The following is a 19888-nucleotide window of genomic DNA, read 5'->3' on the forward strand; positions in this document are numbered from 1 at the left end:
ATTACCGAAATAGTTATCATCATGAGGAAAATGGGAGCCCTAAATTTTCATCACACTGGAAGTGTACATATAAGGCCTGATTCACCTACATCTACCAAATTGGTTTCTTTCAGATAAATTATTGTTCATGAAAAATTATCCTGATAATCTTGCATTTTTGCATTATGGATTTGGATCACATGGTAATTGATGATTATGCTATAGTTTGGAAATTAATTGCATAAATGGGTGGACATGAGGAAATTGACCTTTTTATGGGTGAAACGTAACATTCAAATAGTATGGACAATTGTTGCTGGATTACACATATCTTCTCTTAAATATGGTTCTGTAATTTCTTACAGTGTAAGTTTAGAGAGCAAGTATAAAGCATGTTTGCTCTCCTTAAACAAATTTGGAAGAAAGGTTGGATTGTTATTCTCACAGCCTTTTGTTTGTGTAGAAAAAAAAAATCCAAGTAAAAATTGTACATACAAGAGAGATTCCTATTTATCCTGATGAGTTTAGAATCTCAGCTGTTATGCTTATGTAAATATCTATTTTAAAGTTGAATCAGTATAAAATTCCTCCAGTAGTTAAGCAGGGTTACTGGAGGAATTATTCTAATAATGAAGAAAATGCTAAGGGTAAAACAATGCACACTTTAAACTTAAATGAATTATTTACTGATCAAATAAAACATCAATAAGCACCAAAGATAACATAGTTCTGCTACTTATTTTATTTTATTTTTACATGTGTAATCTTGTTGCATGTCTCTACATAAGCTGTTCTGGCCACTTATCATAGTAACCAGCTGGGCCATTTCACCTGCTGTAGCCATTAAAGAGGACTCTCTCCCTTTAGATTAATCCCCTCCGACATTAGTTTTTAGCTCTGACAACTGGAGCAGGCATTCAGAACTTGCAGGTGGCCAGTGTGACGCACATAATTGCCTACAATTTTAGGCAATGAATAAAAATGGTCTACATTACTTGTCAAAGGTTGTATATGCAGTGCCAAGTGAGATCTATGGGAAGCCTTTTAGGGTTTAAAGAACATTTAATAGCAAGGCTGCACAGTGCTTTTTTAATCATAATGCATTTGTAATATAGCACTTTGATCTTCTCCTTGTAGGAAATGGTGTTACATTAGCCACTTTAAAAACATTTATGAGTGAAAATCAGTTATAGGAGAGTAAAAGTGATTATTCTTAGGCAGAACATGTTATATTTCATTAAAAGTTTTCAGCTTGCCCCTTTCTTGTTAAAATCTGTGGGAAGTCCCGTTCCTGGAGAGTTACAAATCAGGAACTGAGATTTAGAAGAGCTTTCGTCTTGTTTTTCCACCTGAAGCAATTGCATGATTGGCGATACTAGTATACTAAATACTAAGGTCATATATTTATATGCATGTGACCTATTTATTGACGTGTGCCTTAAAATTTGGCAAACGTCAAATTGGTGTTAAATTCTTTAATGGAACATCATATTCAAGTTAATTTTCCTGAAATGTAGCGTTTAGAACCTGGCCATAAATTACGTCTGACAAAAAAGAAACGTGCTACTTCTCGAAGAGCTTAGTTTGACCTTTCAGACCTAAGAGGCTTTTATTAACATCTGCCTGTAAGGCAAACCTTGCCACACGCAGCTTTCAGATGCAGAACCACAAAACTGATGAGGAAAGGCTTGAAGGGTTCAGTTTGTGTCACTTGCTGTTTGCCGTTTCCATTTCACAGATGATTAATCTTTCTGTGAAGAAAGGCCAAAGAAACAAAGCACATTGGGCTCTTCCTGCAGTTACTCCTTCTGAATGCACACTAGCTTGCTAACTAAAAGGCCTTTAGATTTCCTGCAGGGAGAGATGTTCTGAAAGTGAATGCAGCTGGTTGGAGGTCACTAGTGCAAGGCTCTTGCCATTGTGTAATGAAAGTTTTGGCAGGGTTCGCTTTTTTGGAGGAGATGAGAAGGTGTGGGCAAAAAAATTAATATATAAGATGATGGCCTTTGGGTATTTGAACAAATACCTTGATGGGTGGATCTTCACTAATCAGCTCAATTTCTTTTGCTGCCAATTGGTTTTTGTTGTTGTTGTTATCTTTGCATGTGTTTTGGTTGCTTCCGTGGGATGCTTAATTATTTTGCCAATATGGAGTTTTGAAAGGCAATTTTAAATTTACTTATAGGGTTGTTGTTTTTTATTCCACAAGGGAGGGAAGAGTATAATTTGTATTTTTCCCATACATATCTACTCTATGCTTAGTAATATTCTGCGATCAGCCATTCAAATATATATCCCATTTCAGAATATTTGTTATATATTGCTAACTAAAATTCCTCTCATGTGAGAAATAATAATCCTGCAGACAGCAGAATATAACATATTAAAATATTTTTTTGTATCTTTTTAATTCCACCAGGACATAATGTGCAAAATCAAAAGCTGGGTAATAGATGAAAAAAAGCCAGTTCGTTTCTATCATGATTGGAATGATAAAGAGGCAAGTTTATAACTGTTACTTCATCAAGTCTCACGTCTTCCCATTAAAACCCAAAGAGAAGAGAGGCATAATATGTGCACCAGATTTTTATATAAACCTTTTAATTTAATTCTAGCAAATTAACATCATCTTCATCTACAAACCATAAGTATACTATTTTTCACTTGCACTTATAGTCTATATGGGGGGACGCTACAAACTTGCATATTTTACATGATTTTTGTTTGCTATCTTTTAGATTGATGTGCTCAACAAACATTTGTTTTTAACTTCTAAACCAATGACCTATTTGATTAACCTCTCCGAAAAAGATTACATTAGAAAGAAAAACAAATGGTGAGTTTTCCAAAGTTTAATTATAATTTCCAAGGGGACATTAATGTTGGTTAATATAGATGTTATTGTTTTCTATTCCTTACTTAATGCTATTTTTGGAAATATATCATACTTAATGGAATACATTCGAAATTAAAATTTTATTAAACTAAATCAATTTTCCTCTTACTATTTTTTTTGCCTGACTTATAAATATTGGTTATAGAACCATTAGTTGCTTTACAAAATCCAGCTTTGTTTCTTGATTCTTACTTATTAATTTTGGAATATTCCATGTACTTTGTCCAATTCAGAGCATAAATTTTCATAATACTGACAATGGTTCTCTGTCAAGCAGTGTTTAGATCAAGATCCAATCCCAGAACATGATGATATATTAGAATTCTCATGTCTGAAAGTAGTGAACTTGTCCTAAAAAGTTTGAGATGAGACTTTGTGGACAATAGATGTTTGATTTATTGCATTAAAACAAAGCATCAATTAAAGCACTGTTTTTAATTATTTTAACAAATGCAATTGTGTGCTAATATATAAGAAAAATTAAGCTATTGTTGTATTTGTTTTGTAAAAGTATCCAGAACAGTGTATCAGAATTCTTTTAAAACGTACTCTTATTCCCTGTACTTCATTAAGTACCTAGATGCACATGGTTTCAATTTCCCATTAAACATTCTCATTTCCATATGGTATCAAAGAGCGAGAAGACTTTAAACTGAAAAATAAACATTCACAGGCTAGAAGCCAAAACAATAATTAATGTCAGATGGTTAACTCCAATAAGTTATAAGATATATTCTGTGAAATTATTTCAGTTTAGAACTCTTCTGCTCCTATTGTTATAATGCACTTATATTCTAAAAAAAAAGTTGAACTTTTATAGTGAATAATTCAGAATGCAAACTTGGCAAGTTTTTCTGATAATGGATTATTTAAAATTAAATCAATCTTCAGAAAACTCTTGACTATTTTGTTGCTGAACTGCAAAATACTGTGCTCCACGAGTCATTTTTCATTTTCACAGAAATATAAATTTAGGATTTTTAAAAAACTTTTTTGAGGGCTGCAATGACAAAGTTTATTTGAAAAGGGGAAAGGCTGAATGGATGAGCACTTCTGTATTTGGGGAATTTTCAGTAGATACTATTGCACAATAAAGATCAGTAATTAGACATTAAGTTTTTTAAATAATTGGGAGACACCAGTCTGTAATTTCTCTGACACCAATCACACTAATATTTTTGTGTAGATATGAAACTGACTGTGGTGAAGAATGACTAGAAGAAAAACCACCTAAATTGTTTTTTAAAATGTGTAAATGTCTATATTATGAACTAATATTAGAAATAGTATTGTGTTCATATACCAGTGATGGTTGTAGTGTTCTTCGAATCCAGATTTTGTGGATATTCATGTAATTTGTAGCTGAAAGATCAAAGTAGGATGGTTGAGTGATGTTACAGAAGAGAATTTACCACATAACCATTTTCAGTACAGCTTCTGCCGCCTGCTGTTCCTATTTTCCCTCAAGCTAGCCATTGACAACCCCCTGTGCATCCCTGCTTGTAAAAAATGATTGAGGAAGTATTTGTCATGTATTTATGAATGCGAAACATCGTGTGATATGGAATGCCATTGCTTGAAGATAGAATGATGACCATTTTACCTTCATCCTGGCAGAGGGGTTGCTCTTGAAACCCTCTTTATATGCAGTAGATATTTGCGTTAAAATACATGTTTTATTTCAAAGTATGTTATGAGATGTCATTTGTTAATATTTCTGATCGTACAAAGAAATGCAAGTGATTAAGACTATATTTTGTTAGTCTTACACTTTAATTAGTGACTTTTGCTTCATGTTCTTAACCTCGGTTGGAAAAGTATTAGTTGCTTGACTAACAAAATTCCTTGGGTTTGTGTTGTATAAAGAAGAGTCTAGAATGGAGCAGTAAACATTTTCATAAGATCTTTCGGAAGGATTTATAGGAATATCGGGAGAATACTTGAAGTGTACTTGGGCATAAGAAGAACTTCCAAACTAGAATGTGCATTTGCAGCTTTTCCTTTTTTAAACAAAGAAAAATGTTAATTACTGATAACATCACAGTAACATTTTTAATGATAGGATATCATTGTTTAGTGCTAGGGGAGAAGAAAACAGGGAACGATGATACTTTAGGGGAATTGAAGAAGTATACTGACCTTTGAAAGATATAAAATCTGGAATGTCTACTTGCTGTATTAATAAAATTAATATAGTCATTCAGTTGATACATGATTAAGACTTTATTTCTGAAGAGAAGCTGATGGAGCAGCTGTGTTGCTTGGGCTTACGCTATGATCAAATGGCACTAATCAGGTTAAATCGAAGAATCAGATGCAACATTTAAAATGTTGCTATTCTTTAAACCAAGTTAAAGCATCCTTGCATGAAGAATGCAGAAAAGAAACTCTTCATTAAGTGCCTGGTTAAAAATTAGTACCACAGTTACTTTTAATCTGCTGTTAAAACTGCTGCCCAGCAAACTATGCAGGATATTACCCTTCTTTTGGAATCATTATATAACTGTCATATTTATGGTCATTTAATAAAATGGGATACTGTCATAATAGATTGAGATTTGAAATATAAAGGTGCATTTTCAAATGAATAGTTCATTCAGTATTCCAATTTAATATAAAGAAAGGGTTTTATGGATTATTTTATTATTCAGTATTAGGCAATTAAGTTTATGAATTCATTCATAAACTTTAATGATGGCATATATGAATCATATCAGTGCAAAATGGCTTCTACACACTATCTTGTCTGTCTGTCTGTCTGTCTATCTATCTATCTATCTATCTATTTATCTATCTATCTATCTATCTATCTAATTAGGCACTGGGCAAATAGATATTCCACAGATGATGACCATAATACTTAAATAATAGTTTTTTATATAAGAAATCATTGACTTTTAAGATTTTTGATCTGATATTTGGGGTGTATTTGGAAAAAAAAATGGGTCGATTCTATCAATGGTCCCTGTATGCAAAATATGCAAAACTAGTCTCAGAAGTGTTTTGCTAGCTGAGATAGAGAAAATGCAGACTTCCCTTTGCATGTACAGAAATACTCTGCGGGGGGACTCGAATATTTCTGCAACAATGGGATCAGGCAGCAGATGTGCCACATGGGGTGTCCTGAATATATATTAAACCATTTTCTCTCTGTTGAGGCATTAGCCTAAACTGCTATGGCTAAGCTCTATAGAGCAATAGAATGTGTACCCCTTCAGTCGCAGATCTTGGTCATGTTTATTTGCAAGCAAGTAGAATTCTCCTCCTCATGATCCATGATCAAGTTCCAGAGATAAAGTAATTTTTCAAAGAGGACATGGAGCAGAGACAATGTATGCAGGCCATTTCTACATATTTTAAAATGTCATGATTTCTGGTGAACGTCCGATGGGATTATAGCCATGCACATTTTTTTTGGTCTGCACAGGATATATCAATAGTAAATCGTATGATTTGTACATATACAAAATACATTATTTCATCTATTCCTGGCTCTCTTTTTAGATTTTCTAGGAATGCCTTTGAGGTCTGAGTAGAACTTAGAGGCAATCTTGGAAACAACAGTGTTGCCCACCATTGACCAAGTCTGATGTTTTGCATTCTCTCCCTCTCTATGTTGAGTTAAAAATTAGACAGGGAACCAAATAAAACTAATGTCAGTAACACCAGCAAAAATTAACAAACAAACAAATACATTTTGCCAATTAATTAATTAATTTGCCACTGTTCTCCACAATGTCTTGAATCTCCCTAATGGGGGCCTTTATGGTCGAACCTGAGAGCTTGGTGGGGGTGGGAGGCAGAATTGTGATATTGATTCTGGATATTGTTAAACCCTCTTTTATTACTGAGATATTGCTTTAATATTTTTTTAAAAGTTTTATTGATTTTAACAACAAACAAAAACACATGAAACATAAAACATAAAAACATCCTCCTCCTTCATAAATTTACAAACAGTGTATCGGTTGGTTTACCACTTTTTTTTTGTGCATCCATTTCCTAGTCACCATTGTAGTTATATTAAATAATAACTCATATTATCAATCAACAATTGTATAACCTAGTATCATTACTAAACAATCATTTGACTATAATTTTGTTAATTCATACTTTAACAAGATAGCTATAATTTACTTAATTTATTTTACAACAAATCATAAGATCATACCAAATCAATCTTAATAAAATTTTATAAAAATAGTATCAAAGAAAAAAGAAAAAGAAAGTATATATTCATTATATCCTAAGTTTCTAAATATTCTATTATTATGTTTTATTATCTAACCATTGATAAAAAAGATCCAAAAGTTCATAAAATTGTTTATCTTCTTTTTCTCTAATTTCAAATGTCAATCTACTCATTTCAGCACATTCCAATATTTTCTTAATAGTTTCTTCCTCTGATGGAATTTTCTCACTCTTCCAATTTTTAGCAAATACAATCCTAGCCGCTGTTAATACATTTACAATCAAATACTTCAAATTTTTATTATATGTATCAGGTAAAATTCCCAATAAAAAGATCTCTGGTTTCAAATCTATATGTTTCTTTGTCATTTTTTCCAACCATATGCGAATTTTAGTCCAATATTTTCTAGCGTCCTCACAAGTCCACCACATATGGTAATATGAGCCAGGTATCTGATGACATTTCCAGCACTTTTCAGATTTATTCTTGAACATTCTTGCTATTCTTGTCGGGGAAAATGCCACCTGTAAAACATCTTATACAAATTTTCTTTATATGCTGTTGACATTGTCATTTTATAATTTTGAGACCACAGTTTTTGCCATTTCTCTAAATCAATCCCATATCCAAAATTCTTCCCCAAACAATCATCCTTTCTTTAACTTGTTCCTCCTCTAATTTAATTTCCAGCAAATAACTGTATAATTTTTTAATCACTTTTTCATCAGTACCTGTCAAAATCCTATCTAAGTCAGTCAATTTATCATAAAATCCCTCCGTTTTAGAATCTTTAAGATACCTTGAGTGTATTTGCGCATATGAAAACCAATTCATCCTTATACCTTGTTCTTCTAGCTTTTGGATCATTTTAAGTTCACTCTTTTCATCCAATATTTCCCCATATCTGTTTGTTCCTTCTCATATATTATAGGATAAGAAAAAGCTTCAATAGTTGATAACCAGACTGGGATTTTCAAATAACATTTTCTCTTAATTTTCTCCCAATTCAACCATAAAGACTCCCGTATATAATGCCTTCTAAAATAGCCCTGTGATTTAGTTCCCTTATACCACAGAAAAGCATGCCATCCCAGTAATAAATCATGTCCTTCTAATGTCAACAATCTAGTCTTTCTTAATGTTATCCATTCTTTAGCCCACATTAAATTTGCAGCTTGGTAGTACAACTCCCAATTAGGAAGGCCAGCCAGATGTTGCTTTAATATTGACTTGTTCTTTTGATGTATGATCATGGAGCCCTGAGGGTACAATGGTTAGAATGCAGTATTGCAGGCTACTCTGTCTACAACCAGAAGTTTAATCCTGATGGCGCTCAAGGTTGACTCAGCCTTCCACCTTCTTAGGTTAGTAAAATGAGAACCCAAATTGTTGGGGGCAAGAGGCTGACTCTGTGTTATAAAGCAAAGGCCTTCAATCTTTCTGGCTCTGCGCACCTATGACAGCGAGGACGGGAGAAGGGATGGTTTTGCGTGCATGTGTGCTTGTCCATGGCTTGCGTGGCCCGGTTCCCAATGGGCCATGGTCTGGTACCGTGCCGTGGATGGGGGTGGGGATCTCAGCACTATGGGGCAGTATATAAGTCTAAATGCTGTTGTTATTTCTATGTTGTGTATGTTGTTTGCTGCAAAAAGTCTAAGGTGTCAAGTATTTATTAAATCATAATGTTGTCCAGTTTCTATTGGAACCTAACATTTACTTCTATTCTTACAGAGATGTATTTTGGAGTAAGTCCTATTGAATTAAGAGAACTTCTGCGTAAATAGCTTTTAGATGTGGACAGTAAGAGAGTTTGCTGCACTGTCTTTTTGTCCATTTATACTAGTTTGTCTAGCTATTTGAATCATTCCACAACTTTGGGAACCCTTAAATATGTATTATTGTCTTCTATCCTTTATGTTCTATTGGAAAATATTTGGATTAGATTTATCAATTTATAGAGGTTTATTATAAAGCAGGGCTGTCAAACTCCCGACCCATGGACTGGATGCGTCATGTGCTGGCCACACCCACGCCCGTTTTAATGAAGGGGAAAATGTTCCAATATGTTATGTGACGACGCTGTGAGTTTGACACCCCTGTTATAAAGGGCTAAATGAAAAGCTTTCCAAGAATAATATCTGTATTTTCATTTGCTTGCAGTAGAAATTTCCCATCAACATCAGATTTACTTTTTTATTGTTTTTTTCCTGAGGTTACTACTGTAAAACAAAAATAAAAACATAAGCACAACCTATTAAATATGTAAAAATAGTAATCAAAATGCATTCAAATACTCTAATATATGACCACTGTTCTTTAGTTAAAGCTTATTTAAACCTATGTAAGCTTAAAATGGCAGTGTTTGGTGCATTTTTATATGGAAAACGGATTGTGTCTTATTGTAAGAACTACTGAGACAGCAAAATATAAAATAATAAAGGTGGGGACTTTCATTACAGATATGGAGTACTTCTGGCTTCAGTATTTGCGTCGTGTCAGTGGGTATTTTCTATTGATACTCATATTTACCAAGTGCACTTGTTTTTCCTAACTACATGTGGAATTTATTCTGTGGTTTGGCATTCATTGTTTGGTGTGCCAATGGAAAATCGTAAATGCTCTCTACCTCTCTTCTTCATAACTGGGAAAACAGATTAAGTGAACAATTCTAATTGAGAAAAAGGATATTTTAGGAAAAGTCTGTTTTTAAAAAAATGTTTGCAGTGCAATTGAACTTTGCAATATGTAATATAATCTTAAACCAAAACAATGATTTGCCCCTCTATTGAGGATTGAAAAGCTTTTAAAGAACTCAAATCAAAGCTCCATCATATCTGCTGGTTCTTTGTCTTCAGGGTCTCTTCGACTTTGTTATACCATAGCCATTAATTTAAGGCATCCTCAGGTACACATTCTAGACTTGAAAAGGATTTGTGGGTCTCTGGGACTCCTTTCTTTCTCCCAGAGGTTGGTTCAATTCTGGAGCCTAAATACAGAGATCTTTGGAACTGCTTTAAATTGCCAAGCTTAAATGGATATAAGTAACATCTGTTTGGCTGGATATAATATGGGTTGTTTGTGTAGCTTCTTTTGATACTTTCCTGAATAATCAGGAAGGAACAGGCTAGTTTAATCAAGAACAGTGTTCTAATTGGTAAAATAAATAATAATAATAATAATAATAATAAAGTTATTTGAGCTTTATACAAGTAGTCTATTTTTGGTGACAATTGAGCCCAAAATTTCGGTTGCTAGGCGAAAAGTTAAGTGAGTTTTGCCCCATTTTATGACCTTTCTTTCCACAATTGTTAAGTGAATCCTTGTATCCTTGCACACAGTGGTGAAGTGAATCTGGCTTCACCATTTACTTTGCTTGTCAGAAGGTCACAAAAAGCAATTTCATGACCCTGGAACACCGCAACTGTCATAAACATATGCCATCTCAATTTTGAACACGTGACCATGGGGATGCTGTAATGGTCCTAAGTCACTTTTTACAGTGTTGTTGTAACTTTGAACGATCACTAAACAAATCCTTGTAAGTCAAGGATTTTCTCCCATGAGCTGCTCAAAGCATCCAGTAGTAGTGGGAGGTGCTTCAGTCTCTGCTTATCTAGGCTGGGCTTAATTTGTGGAACACTCCTCCTCCTCCACGGGATTCCTCCCCAGTGTTCCCCAGTTTTGGTTCAGCCTCATGAGAGATAGGCAGTGCTTCTCGTTAATCCTTGGCCAAAACAGGAGAATTCTCTTTAAGGTTTGCAGATAGTCAATTATTCTTTTCTTACCGACGCTGCCCTTGCCATTTGGCCGTTGGGGATCGCATTATAAGGAAGTGCTCCGTGCGCTCCCAAGCGCAGGGAGGCTTCAATTTCATTTTGCCCCCCCAACCGCTAGCCCTACCCTTGCCATTACGGTCGCCAAGCTGCTTTATCATTTAAACGGCGAGGCTTTTTTTCTCGCGTGCTCTCCTGAGTCGTATCGCAGTTTCTTTTTTCCCCCAAGAACACCGTTTAGGGGTGGAGGTGTAATCGCCTCGTTATTTCACCCCTCCCCACCAGTTTAGCCCTAAGGGAAGGCTGTTGGAGCTTATCTCTTTTTCTCGGTGGGAGATTGCTGCTGGCATGCGTGCTACAAATAACATCCGGTCACCATTTTTCTTTTACTGTAAAGGGACCGTGTGGCCGCGTTGAGTGCTAATTCAATAGACTGTGTGAGGCAATCCTTATTCCAGATTGAAGGGGTTTTTTTTACACAAAATACCCTGAGGAATCATTACAACCTCATTTCCAACATATTCGAGGCTTTTGTTAATTCGTGTTGTTGGCTCAACCCTCACATTTCTCCCTATCCAGTGGCACAACAGCGAGCACCTAGGCCAGCGTCCGCCTGTGCAGGGAAGCTGTTGAAGGCCTGTGAGTGATATTTGGCCGCTAGGCCTTCTCAATTTGGCTGATTGGGACATCCAAATTTGATATATATTTGCATACCCATACTCTCTGATAATATTAATCATACCAATATAATAATACTGGCAATTTCATAACAATAATAAATTATTTGTTGAGATACGACTCAATTTTGAAGCAGATATCCATATTTTTTTAAAAAAACAAAGACAAAAAAAAACAAAGAAAAAAAACCGGGGGATTTGATTTCAGGGCACTCTGTCCATTCTTGGCCAGGTCCCTGGGCGCGCCAACCGCCTACACAATATAGCATTAAATAACGAGCGTACTGGTTCTTACACAATCACAATGGCAGGGAGTAGTGGTTCACACTCCTCAACTTCAAGGGGCAAGTTCAAATCTCAACACAATCCTAAGCAAAAAAAAAGGGGGGGGCTTCTAAGGCATCAGAAAAGGATGCCAACAGGAGCAACAAGGCACTGGAAAAAACAAATAGATAAGTGCACACGGGAGGCACACAGGACCTCTCAAGCCTTCTCACCCCACAGTCCAGAGCCGTCCTCCTCTTTCCTCCCTCCTACCCCCCTAGATCTCTCCTCTCATCCAGGCGCAGCGTGGCTCCCCTGAGTCAACAGGTCCAGTCAGCTCAATCACCAACCATGCGAAGAATATCTGAAGCAACGTTCACACCAACGGCTGCCGGTCTTCTACAGGAACAGTCTCTTCCAGACGATGTGCCAGAGCAAATGAAGACCTGGATGGAGATGGCTATCCGTCAGGGAATCGCAGCAGGCCTGCAGCATGCGGTTCTGACCAGAGATCATCCCGCACCCGCTGAGTATGATTCGCAATCAGTTTGGTCATTGGCCATGTCGGAGCCACACTATACCAAGGTACAGTGTCAAGAGGGTATGCTCCTACAGGAGCCACAGGAGGAGGAGCAGGAAGAGGTGGCAGAAGAGGTGGAACACATTGAGCACATGGACCAGAGTGAATCAGAATCAGTTCGTGATACTAACTCAGCCATGTTGGAAGCAGACTCCTTAGAAAGGGGGATGTCTGAGGAAGAGGGCCTCATTCCGGCCACAACTTTTCAAATCTCTATTGTTCAAGGCCAAAAATACTGCGCGACTGGACAAGCCGGCCTCTTCTACCACTCCAACTCCATCAGACGAGGGACCAGAGGATCTCATTTTCACCCAAACTGTAGTTGAGGCAGATGTGATTCCAGTCCCTCACACGTTTGCAGACCTGGTACAGAAACAGTGGGCTTCTGCAGCAGTGTATCCGGCCCCCACTGGTTACGAAATTCTTTAATTTGGCCCCAGATTTCTTAAAATTGTTGAATACTCCTGAGGTAGATGAACCCATTGTGGGATTAGCGTCCTCATCCTCCATTCCCAGTGAGGCGCTGGAGGCATTAAATCCGGAGGACAAACGGGTCGAGCCCTATGTGATTTGCAGGGCCCATCAGTCTGATGCGTGGGCCATCAGAGCGGCCACAGCCACTTCCTTCTTTACACGTTCTTCCCTTAGATGGCTCCGGCTATTAGAGGAGCATGTCCCCAATTCCAACACTAGAGCATACCAAGACATCACAAAGCTTATAGCAGCCACCGAATTCTCAGCTGACGCAACCTTTCATGCAGTTAAGTTTTCAGCCAGAGCCATCACTTCACATGTCATAGCACGACGCTTGTTATGGTTAAAGAATTGGCAAGCAGATATTAAACATAAATGCAAGCTCGCTTCATCTCCTCTAGAGGGAGACAGACTGTTTGGCCCTTCCCTCAATCCGCTACTCATCGAGACTTGAAACAAAAAGAAAATTTTACCCTCCCTTTTTCGGAAGGCAGACCCTAGAAACCCTCAGTCCTTTTGGAGGGGATCCTTTCGGCACTTTTATCAGGGACCGTTCTCAACCAGATACCAGAGACCCCCATCTTTCCGACCAGGGCAACAGCCAGAGAGGTCAGACTTTGCGGATAGGAACAGAAGGGGTGGCCAATCCAAGAAATCCTTCTGAGGAGTGGGAAATAGATTTTTCCAGTGTCCAAGATAACCCTATGGACCCGGCTCCCATTGGCGGCCGCCTTAAATTATTCGCGGACCAATGGGACTCCTCAATGTCTGATTCCTGGGTCAGAGACATGATCAGATTTGGCCTTGCGCTGGAGTTTCAATCGCTCCCCCAGACTTCTTTATGTCGTGCCCTCTTTCCAGAGATCCGATTAAACAAAATCTTATGGAAACAGCTATTCAGCACCTACTGGACATACGAGCCATCCAACCAGTAGCTACCGACTAACAAGGGTGAGGTTTCTATTCACATCTTTTCGTTGTTCCCAATAGTTCAGGGGGGTGGAGAGCAATCTTGGATTTGAAACGCCTTAATCAATTTTTAATATATCGCAAATTTAAAACGCACACCCTACAATCTATCTTACTTGGTATCAGAAAAGGTGACGTCCTTACATCTATAGATCTGACGGAGGCGTACTTACATATTCCAATTTGGCCTTCCCACTATAATTTTTTACGATTCTGTTATAATCTCCATTTTGAATATGTGGCTCTTCCCTTCGGACTAGCTTCTGCCCCCAGGACCTTCACAAAGGTTCTTGCAGCCCTCGCTACTCATCTCCGGGGTATCCCCATATGACTGCAATGTTACCTCAATGATACCTTAATTTTGTCATCTTCTGTTCATCAGTCAGTCATAGATACTTAGACCACATTACACTCCCTACAACTACACGGGTTCTCAATCAATTGGGAAAAGAGTCATTTAACACCTTCGACTCGATTAATCCATCTGGGGGCAGTCATAGATACAGTGGAAGGCAAAGTTTTCCTGTCACCAGATAGACAAAACAGCATTCATCAATTAGTTAAGGTGGTCAGGGTTCATAGGAGGGTGTCCCTAGCTGATCTATCAAAATTGTTAGGCAAGATGATCATATGTATATCTATTATTCCTTGGGCCCGGCTCCACACTAGATCCCTCCAGTGGTTCCTGCTCCCGTACCAGCGATCTGGCCGAAGCAACTCCAAATATAAGGTCAGAGTTCCATCACAGGTCCTCCTATCTCTCCTCTGGTGGACCAGACCAGCCATAAACAAAGGTTGCCTATTCAAAGAGCCCCACAGACTTATCATCACCACCGATGCCAGCCTGATTGGATGTGGAGCTCACTTTCAATTGCTCAGAGCCCAAGGCCGCTGGTCCTCCATAGAACGATCGTGCATCATAAACTGGCTGGAGCTTCGAGCAGTACACCTGGCTCTCCACAGCTTCCTTCCACAGGTACGCAACCAACACATATTAATATTGACCGACAATGAGAATTTCAATGCGCTCTGTTGCTATTGGCCCCTGGGGCTTCTGTACACATTCCTGCCACTTCCACTGATCCCCAAGGTCATCCAGAAGCTGCTTGACGAGAGGGCGGAACTGCTTCTGGTAGCTCCCTACTGGCCCAGACAGTCGTGGTTTGCAGACCTCCGCAGTCTATCTGTATCACCACCATGGAGAATTCTGCCAGACAGGGTCTTGTTAACTCAAGGACCCCTTCAACATCTGGACCCTCATGGTTGCACCTGACTGTCTGGAGGTTGAGTGGAGTTGTCTGAAGAGCGAAAAGTTTTCCAACAGAGTTATCGCCACCATCCAAGCTGCCAGACACCTCTCAACAACTCGCATCTGCAATGCCACGTGGTCCAGTTTCTGCAAATGGTGTACCAAGTCTCAAATTGATCCCACTTTTCCATCTGTGGTTCAGATCCTAGAGTTCTTACAAGAGGGGCTTGACGGGATTATCACCTAATACGTTGAAAAGACAAGTGGTGGCCTGGGCGTCATTCGTCACTTATGAAGGTCTCCTATCTCTTTCCCATCACCCATGCATACAGTGTTTCCTTCAAAAAGCCACAAACTTACTCCCGCCAACGGTTCACCCTTATCCCACTTGGGATCTTAACAAGGTCCTTCTTGCACTCACTAAGTGCCCTTTTGCGCCTTTGCAATTGTCAAGTCTCCAATTTCTGACGTATAAAGTAGTTTTTCTTGTAGCAATCACATCCGCTCATCGTATTTTGGAACTGGCAGCCTTGTCAATCAGACAAGATCTTTGCGTCTTCCATTCCGACAAGGTCGTCCCTCATCCCAATCCTACATTCATACCCAAAGTTAATTCAGCCTTTCACAGGGCACAAGAACTGATACTTCCTAATTTCTGTCTCAGGCCATCCCAAGGGCTGGAACGACAATGGCATCGGCTGGACGTGTGGCAAGCGTTACGGATATATATTCACCGCAAGCCTCTTTTAGAAAAATGGAGGCTTTATTTGTGTCTTTTCAGCCCAACAATCAGGGATGCAAGGTCTCATCTTCTACAATAGGCCGTTGGCTACGGGCCACAATAGCGAAAACGTATCAGACTCAAGCACTTCAGGTGCCCAGGAGCATAACAGCTCATTCAACAAGGAGCGCTGCAACATCGGCAGCATGGGCCACGCAGGTACCAATCACTGACATCTGTCATGCCGCAACCTGGGCCTCTCCATTGCCTTTCATTAGGCATTATAAAATAGATGTGTTTGAATCAGCCGAGGCCTCCTTTGGCAGAAGGGTTCTGCAACAGGTCCACAGGGACCAGGAGGGGATCCCAAGACAGACAGAGTCCCTCCCATAGGACAGGCCAAGCTTTGGTATGTTCCACTACTGGATGCTTTGAGCAGCTCGTGGGAGAAAGGGCGTTGGTACTTACCTGACACGCCCATTCTCCTTGAGCTGCGAACAGCATCCAGCCCCACCCTCTTCCATCTGGTGGGATCCTGTTTCGGCCAATGAATTTTTACAGTATTAAGCGCGAGGGTGTTTGTTTTTCCCATCTTTGCCAGAACTGGGGAACTCTGGGGAGGAGTCCCGTGGAGGAGGAGGAGCATTCTGCAAATTAAGCCCAGCCTAGATAAGCAGAGACTGAAGAACCTCCCACTACTACTGGATGCTCTTCACAGCACAAGGAGAATGGGCGTGTCAGGTAAGTACCAACGCCCTATCTATACAAAGAATGACTTATGGAAGGAAGGAGTATATATGTATATGTACCCTCTTTCCCTGAAAATAGGACCCAACTGGAAAATAAGCCTAGCATGATTTTTCAGGATGCTTGTTAATATATAAGCCCTATCAAAAATAATATAAGCCCTACCCAAAATAAGCCCCAGTTAAGATTGTCAGCCAGACGGATGCATTTTGTACCATATTTCCCTGAAAATAAGACCTAACCAGAAAATAAGCCCTAATGCATCTCTTGGAGCAAAAATTAATATAAGACCCAGCCTTATTTTCGGGGAAACACTGTGTATATGTATATGTAGGTATGGAATTCTGCATTACTGCATACAACTTATGACTGGTTGCTTAGTGAACAGTTGAAGTTACACTGGACCACTTTGGGGAAGAGGGAGCTTATGACCTGGTTCTGATGTTTGGCCGCTCCCCCCAGGCACTTGACTGTATTTTGGGCCATTGACAAGGGCCTGACATTTGCAGTGTCCTGAGGTCACATGACCACATTTTATGATGTTTTTGGAAAACATTTACTTCAGGTTATAGTTGGCCAACAATGAACAATTGGTTTGCATTTACTTAATGACCACGGTGGTTGCTTTATGAAAATGGTGTTTCTTTAACAACCACCACAAAATAGGTGGTAAAATCAGGTCAGTTATACAGGTGATCTATTTTATGACCATTACAACTTAAACTGTAACTGGGACGAGAACTTTCATTGCCAAGTGATGTGAATGTTAAGTGAGTTATGCCTTATTTTGTGATCTTTTTCCCATGGTCATAAGCAAATCACAAAGGCATTAAATGAATCTGATTTCCCCAATTGCAAATGGTGATTATGTGACCCAGGGCACTACAACATTCGTAAATGCAAGCCACTTGCTTAAGCGCCCAGATTGGGATCACCTGATCAGAGAAACATTCCGATGGTTGTAATTGTGAGAACTACTTGTAGAGGTTTCATAAATAGACTTAATACCAATTGATTGCATAATCATTGAATTCTGTACAGAAACAATATAGCATTTCCAGTTAATTTACCAGTGAACATGGTATGTATGTGTGTAGATATGTGTGTAGATACGTATGTATGTACTGTGTTTCCTCAAAAATGCAACCTGCTCAGAAAGTAAGTCCTAACTTGATTTTCACACGTGCGTCCAATATGCACCCTACCCCCCCAAAAAATAAGCCCTAATTAAGACTCCACCCACTCCAGGGTGCACAGGTAAAAGTTAAGCTAAGATGGGGATGGGAGGTGGTGGAGCTGCCTTACTACTTACCTTCGGATAGTTGCAGCCAGGTCTTGCACACCACGGCCCATTTCTTCTGCAGCCAGCAAGGCTTTCCTGAAGGCTTCTCTAGCTGATAACAGAGCTCCTGATCAATCTTGAGCTCTGTTATCGGGTACAGAGGCCTTCAAGGAAGCCTTGCTGGCTGCAGAAGAAATGGGCCGAGGTATGTGAGACCTGGCTTCAACTATCCGAAGCTGAAGAAGGTCGTGAAGACCTCTGACAGCAAAAAGGAGGCCAAGGGTGACATGCGCAAGTGAAGTGACCCTCCCCCCCAAATAAGACCTGGTGCCTTTTTTGGCAGGATAAAAAATACGACAGGGTCTTATTTTTAGGAAAACATATATATGTATGTATGTATGTATGCATGCATGTATGTATTGTTTTAATTTATACAGCAGCCTATTCTGGATGGCTTACACCAATAAAAATATATATAAAAGAATACAGTGGTATTGCTTCAATTATACTTTTGATTTCTTAATAAAAAAATTGATATGAGAAATATTTGTCTTTAGCTCCCTTTATACCTATACTGTTTGACTTTCTCAGTTTTGAATTTTTATAATATGTAGCTATTTAACAAATTGAGTGGCTGAACTAATTTTAATTCAAAATATATTGAATATAATTTCTGAATTCTGTTATTAAATACAAATATATAAATAATTCAAATGGCAATATTGGGGTATATGTTTACTAAAACAATTTTTAATTGGCTAGATCTTCCTTCATTTTGCCTTCCCTGTGTCTTGAGTTCTTTCTCCTTTTTAAAAGCAATATATTATATATACAGTATTTGGGAGTGATTTTTATATTCAGCTACTTCTTTGCTCTGATAATAGAGAGTAACTTGCTTGTTCTATTCATGGTTTGCAGCAGATCAAAATGATTTGATATGCTAAGCTTTTTCTGACATGATACAAAGTTTTGACAAACATGCATGGCACAGCAAGTGTCCAATTCTAAAGAGCAAGATAAATGCAAACCACCATTATGGGGAACACAAACAGGCTTTGAAGGCAAGTTATTAGTAAGCAAATAATTGTTGAACTGTTATGAATGGAATAGAATGTTAAAATACAACATGATTGGCTGATGTTACATATGTCCTTGATTACCTTCCTTGTGCTTTTATCCTAATAAGTGACATTCTTTGTATTCCTTTGGACGGCTAGACAGTCTGACACTAAAGAAGAATAAATATTGCATGTGGTACACATTAAGCTGTCATCTAAGACAGCATTTATAAAAAGTAACCGGAGAAATTCATAAGAAATTCTGCAATGCTATGGTTTCCTGCTGTAGCCATAACCATCAAACTTCTTGACACATTCAAATCTTCTAACGTGACTTCAGCTTATCCTTGCTTAATGTGTGAATATTTTTGTGGATTTTTATCTAAAGACATTATTCACTATTAATGTTAATTTGAGTTTTATTTATTAAATTTTGCCTCCAGTAAAGATGTGTAGAAAAATAGCAGTAAGAGTGAAATATATAATAGAAATCTCAAAAATATAGAAGAACTGAACTAAATACCTTCATGCTGTTAAGCTAATATTATATAAATAACTGTCTCCATTGGGGGAAAAAAATTAAGATTTGACTTATTTGAAAGGTGTAATTTATCCGAAATTGAATGTAACAGTGAGGCTAGCTTCTCCCACAAAACTGAAGAAAACAATAAAAAATAGCAAAGCAAATAAGCTGTTAAGTTTCATGTTCTTTAGATCGAAATATCTAAAGATTTTAACAATTCTTACAAAATAATATTAAGTAATAAATTAGTCTTCAATATATCCACTGACATTTGGAAAAGCACTCTCTATATAGCGGCTTTGATAGTATTCAACTAATTTCAGCCTGTTATCATAATGGAGAAGTGCTTGATAATTAAGCAGCATTATTACTCCATTGATAAATCAGGTGATAATTTCCAGCTATAAACCCTTTTCTGTATCCTATTTATTTGCTTCCTTGCTTACTAAATTACTTACTAAATTATTTACTTGTTCAATTTATATGATTGTCTACCTTAAATTC

General features: G+C 38.1%; 1 protein-coding gene across 6 annotated transcripts in view; it reads left to right on the forward strand.

Moving 5' to 3' along the window:
• The window catches only part of OLA1 (Obg like ATPase 1), a 111400-nt gene that overhangs the window by 57930 nt on the left and 33582 nt on the right, over nt 1-19888 (forward strand). For all 6 annotated transcript variants that reach the window (XM_026697040.2, XM_087919916.1, XM_087919912.1 and 3 more), the window contains exons 6-7: nt 2399-2479; nt 2718-2815. In XM_026697040.2, coding sequence (XP_026552825.1) covers nt 2399-2479; nt 2718-2815 — 179 coding nt within the window. The remainder of the gene's footprint in view (nt 1-2398; nt 2480-2717; nt 2816-19888) is intronic.

This window comes from Pseudonaja textilis, chromosome 1 (assembly GCF_049901715.1).
Source record: "Pseudonaja textilis isolate UNSWEBS1 chromosome 1, rPseTex1.2, whole genome shotgun sequence".
NCBI classification, from domain to species: Eukaryota; Metazoa; Chordata; class Lepidosauria; order Squamata; family Elapidae; genus Pseudonaja; species Pseudonaja textilis.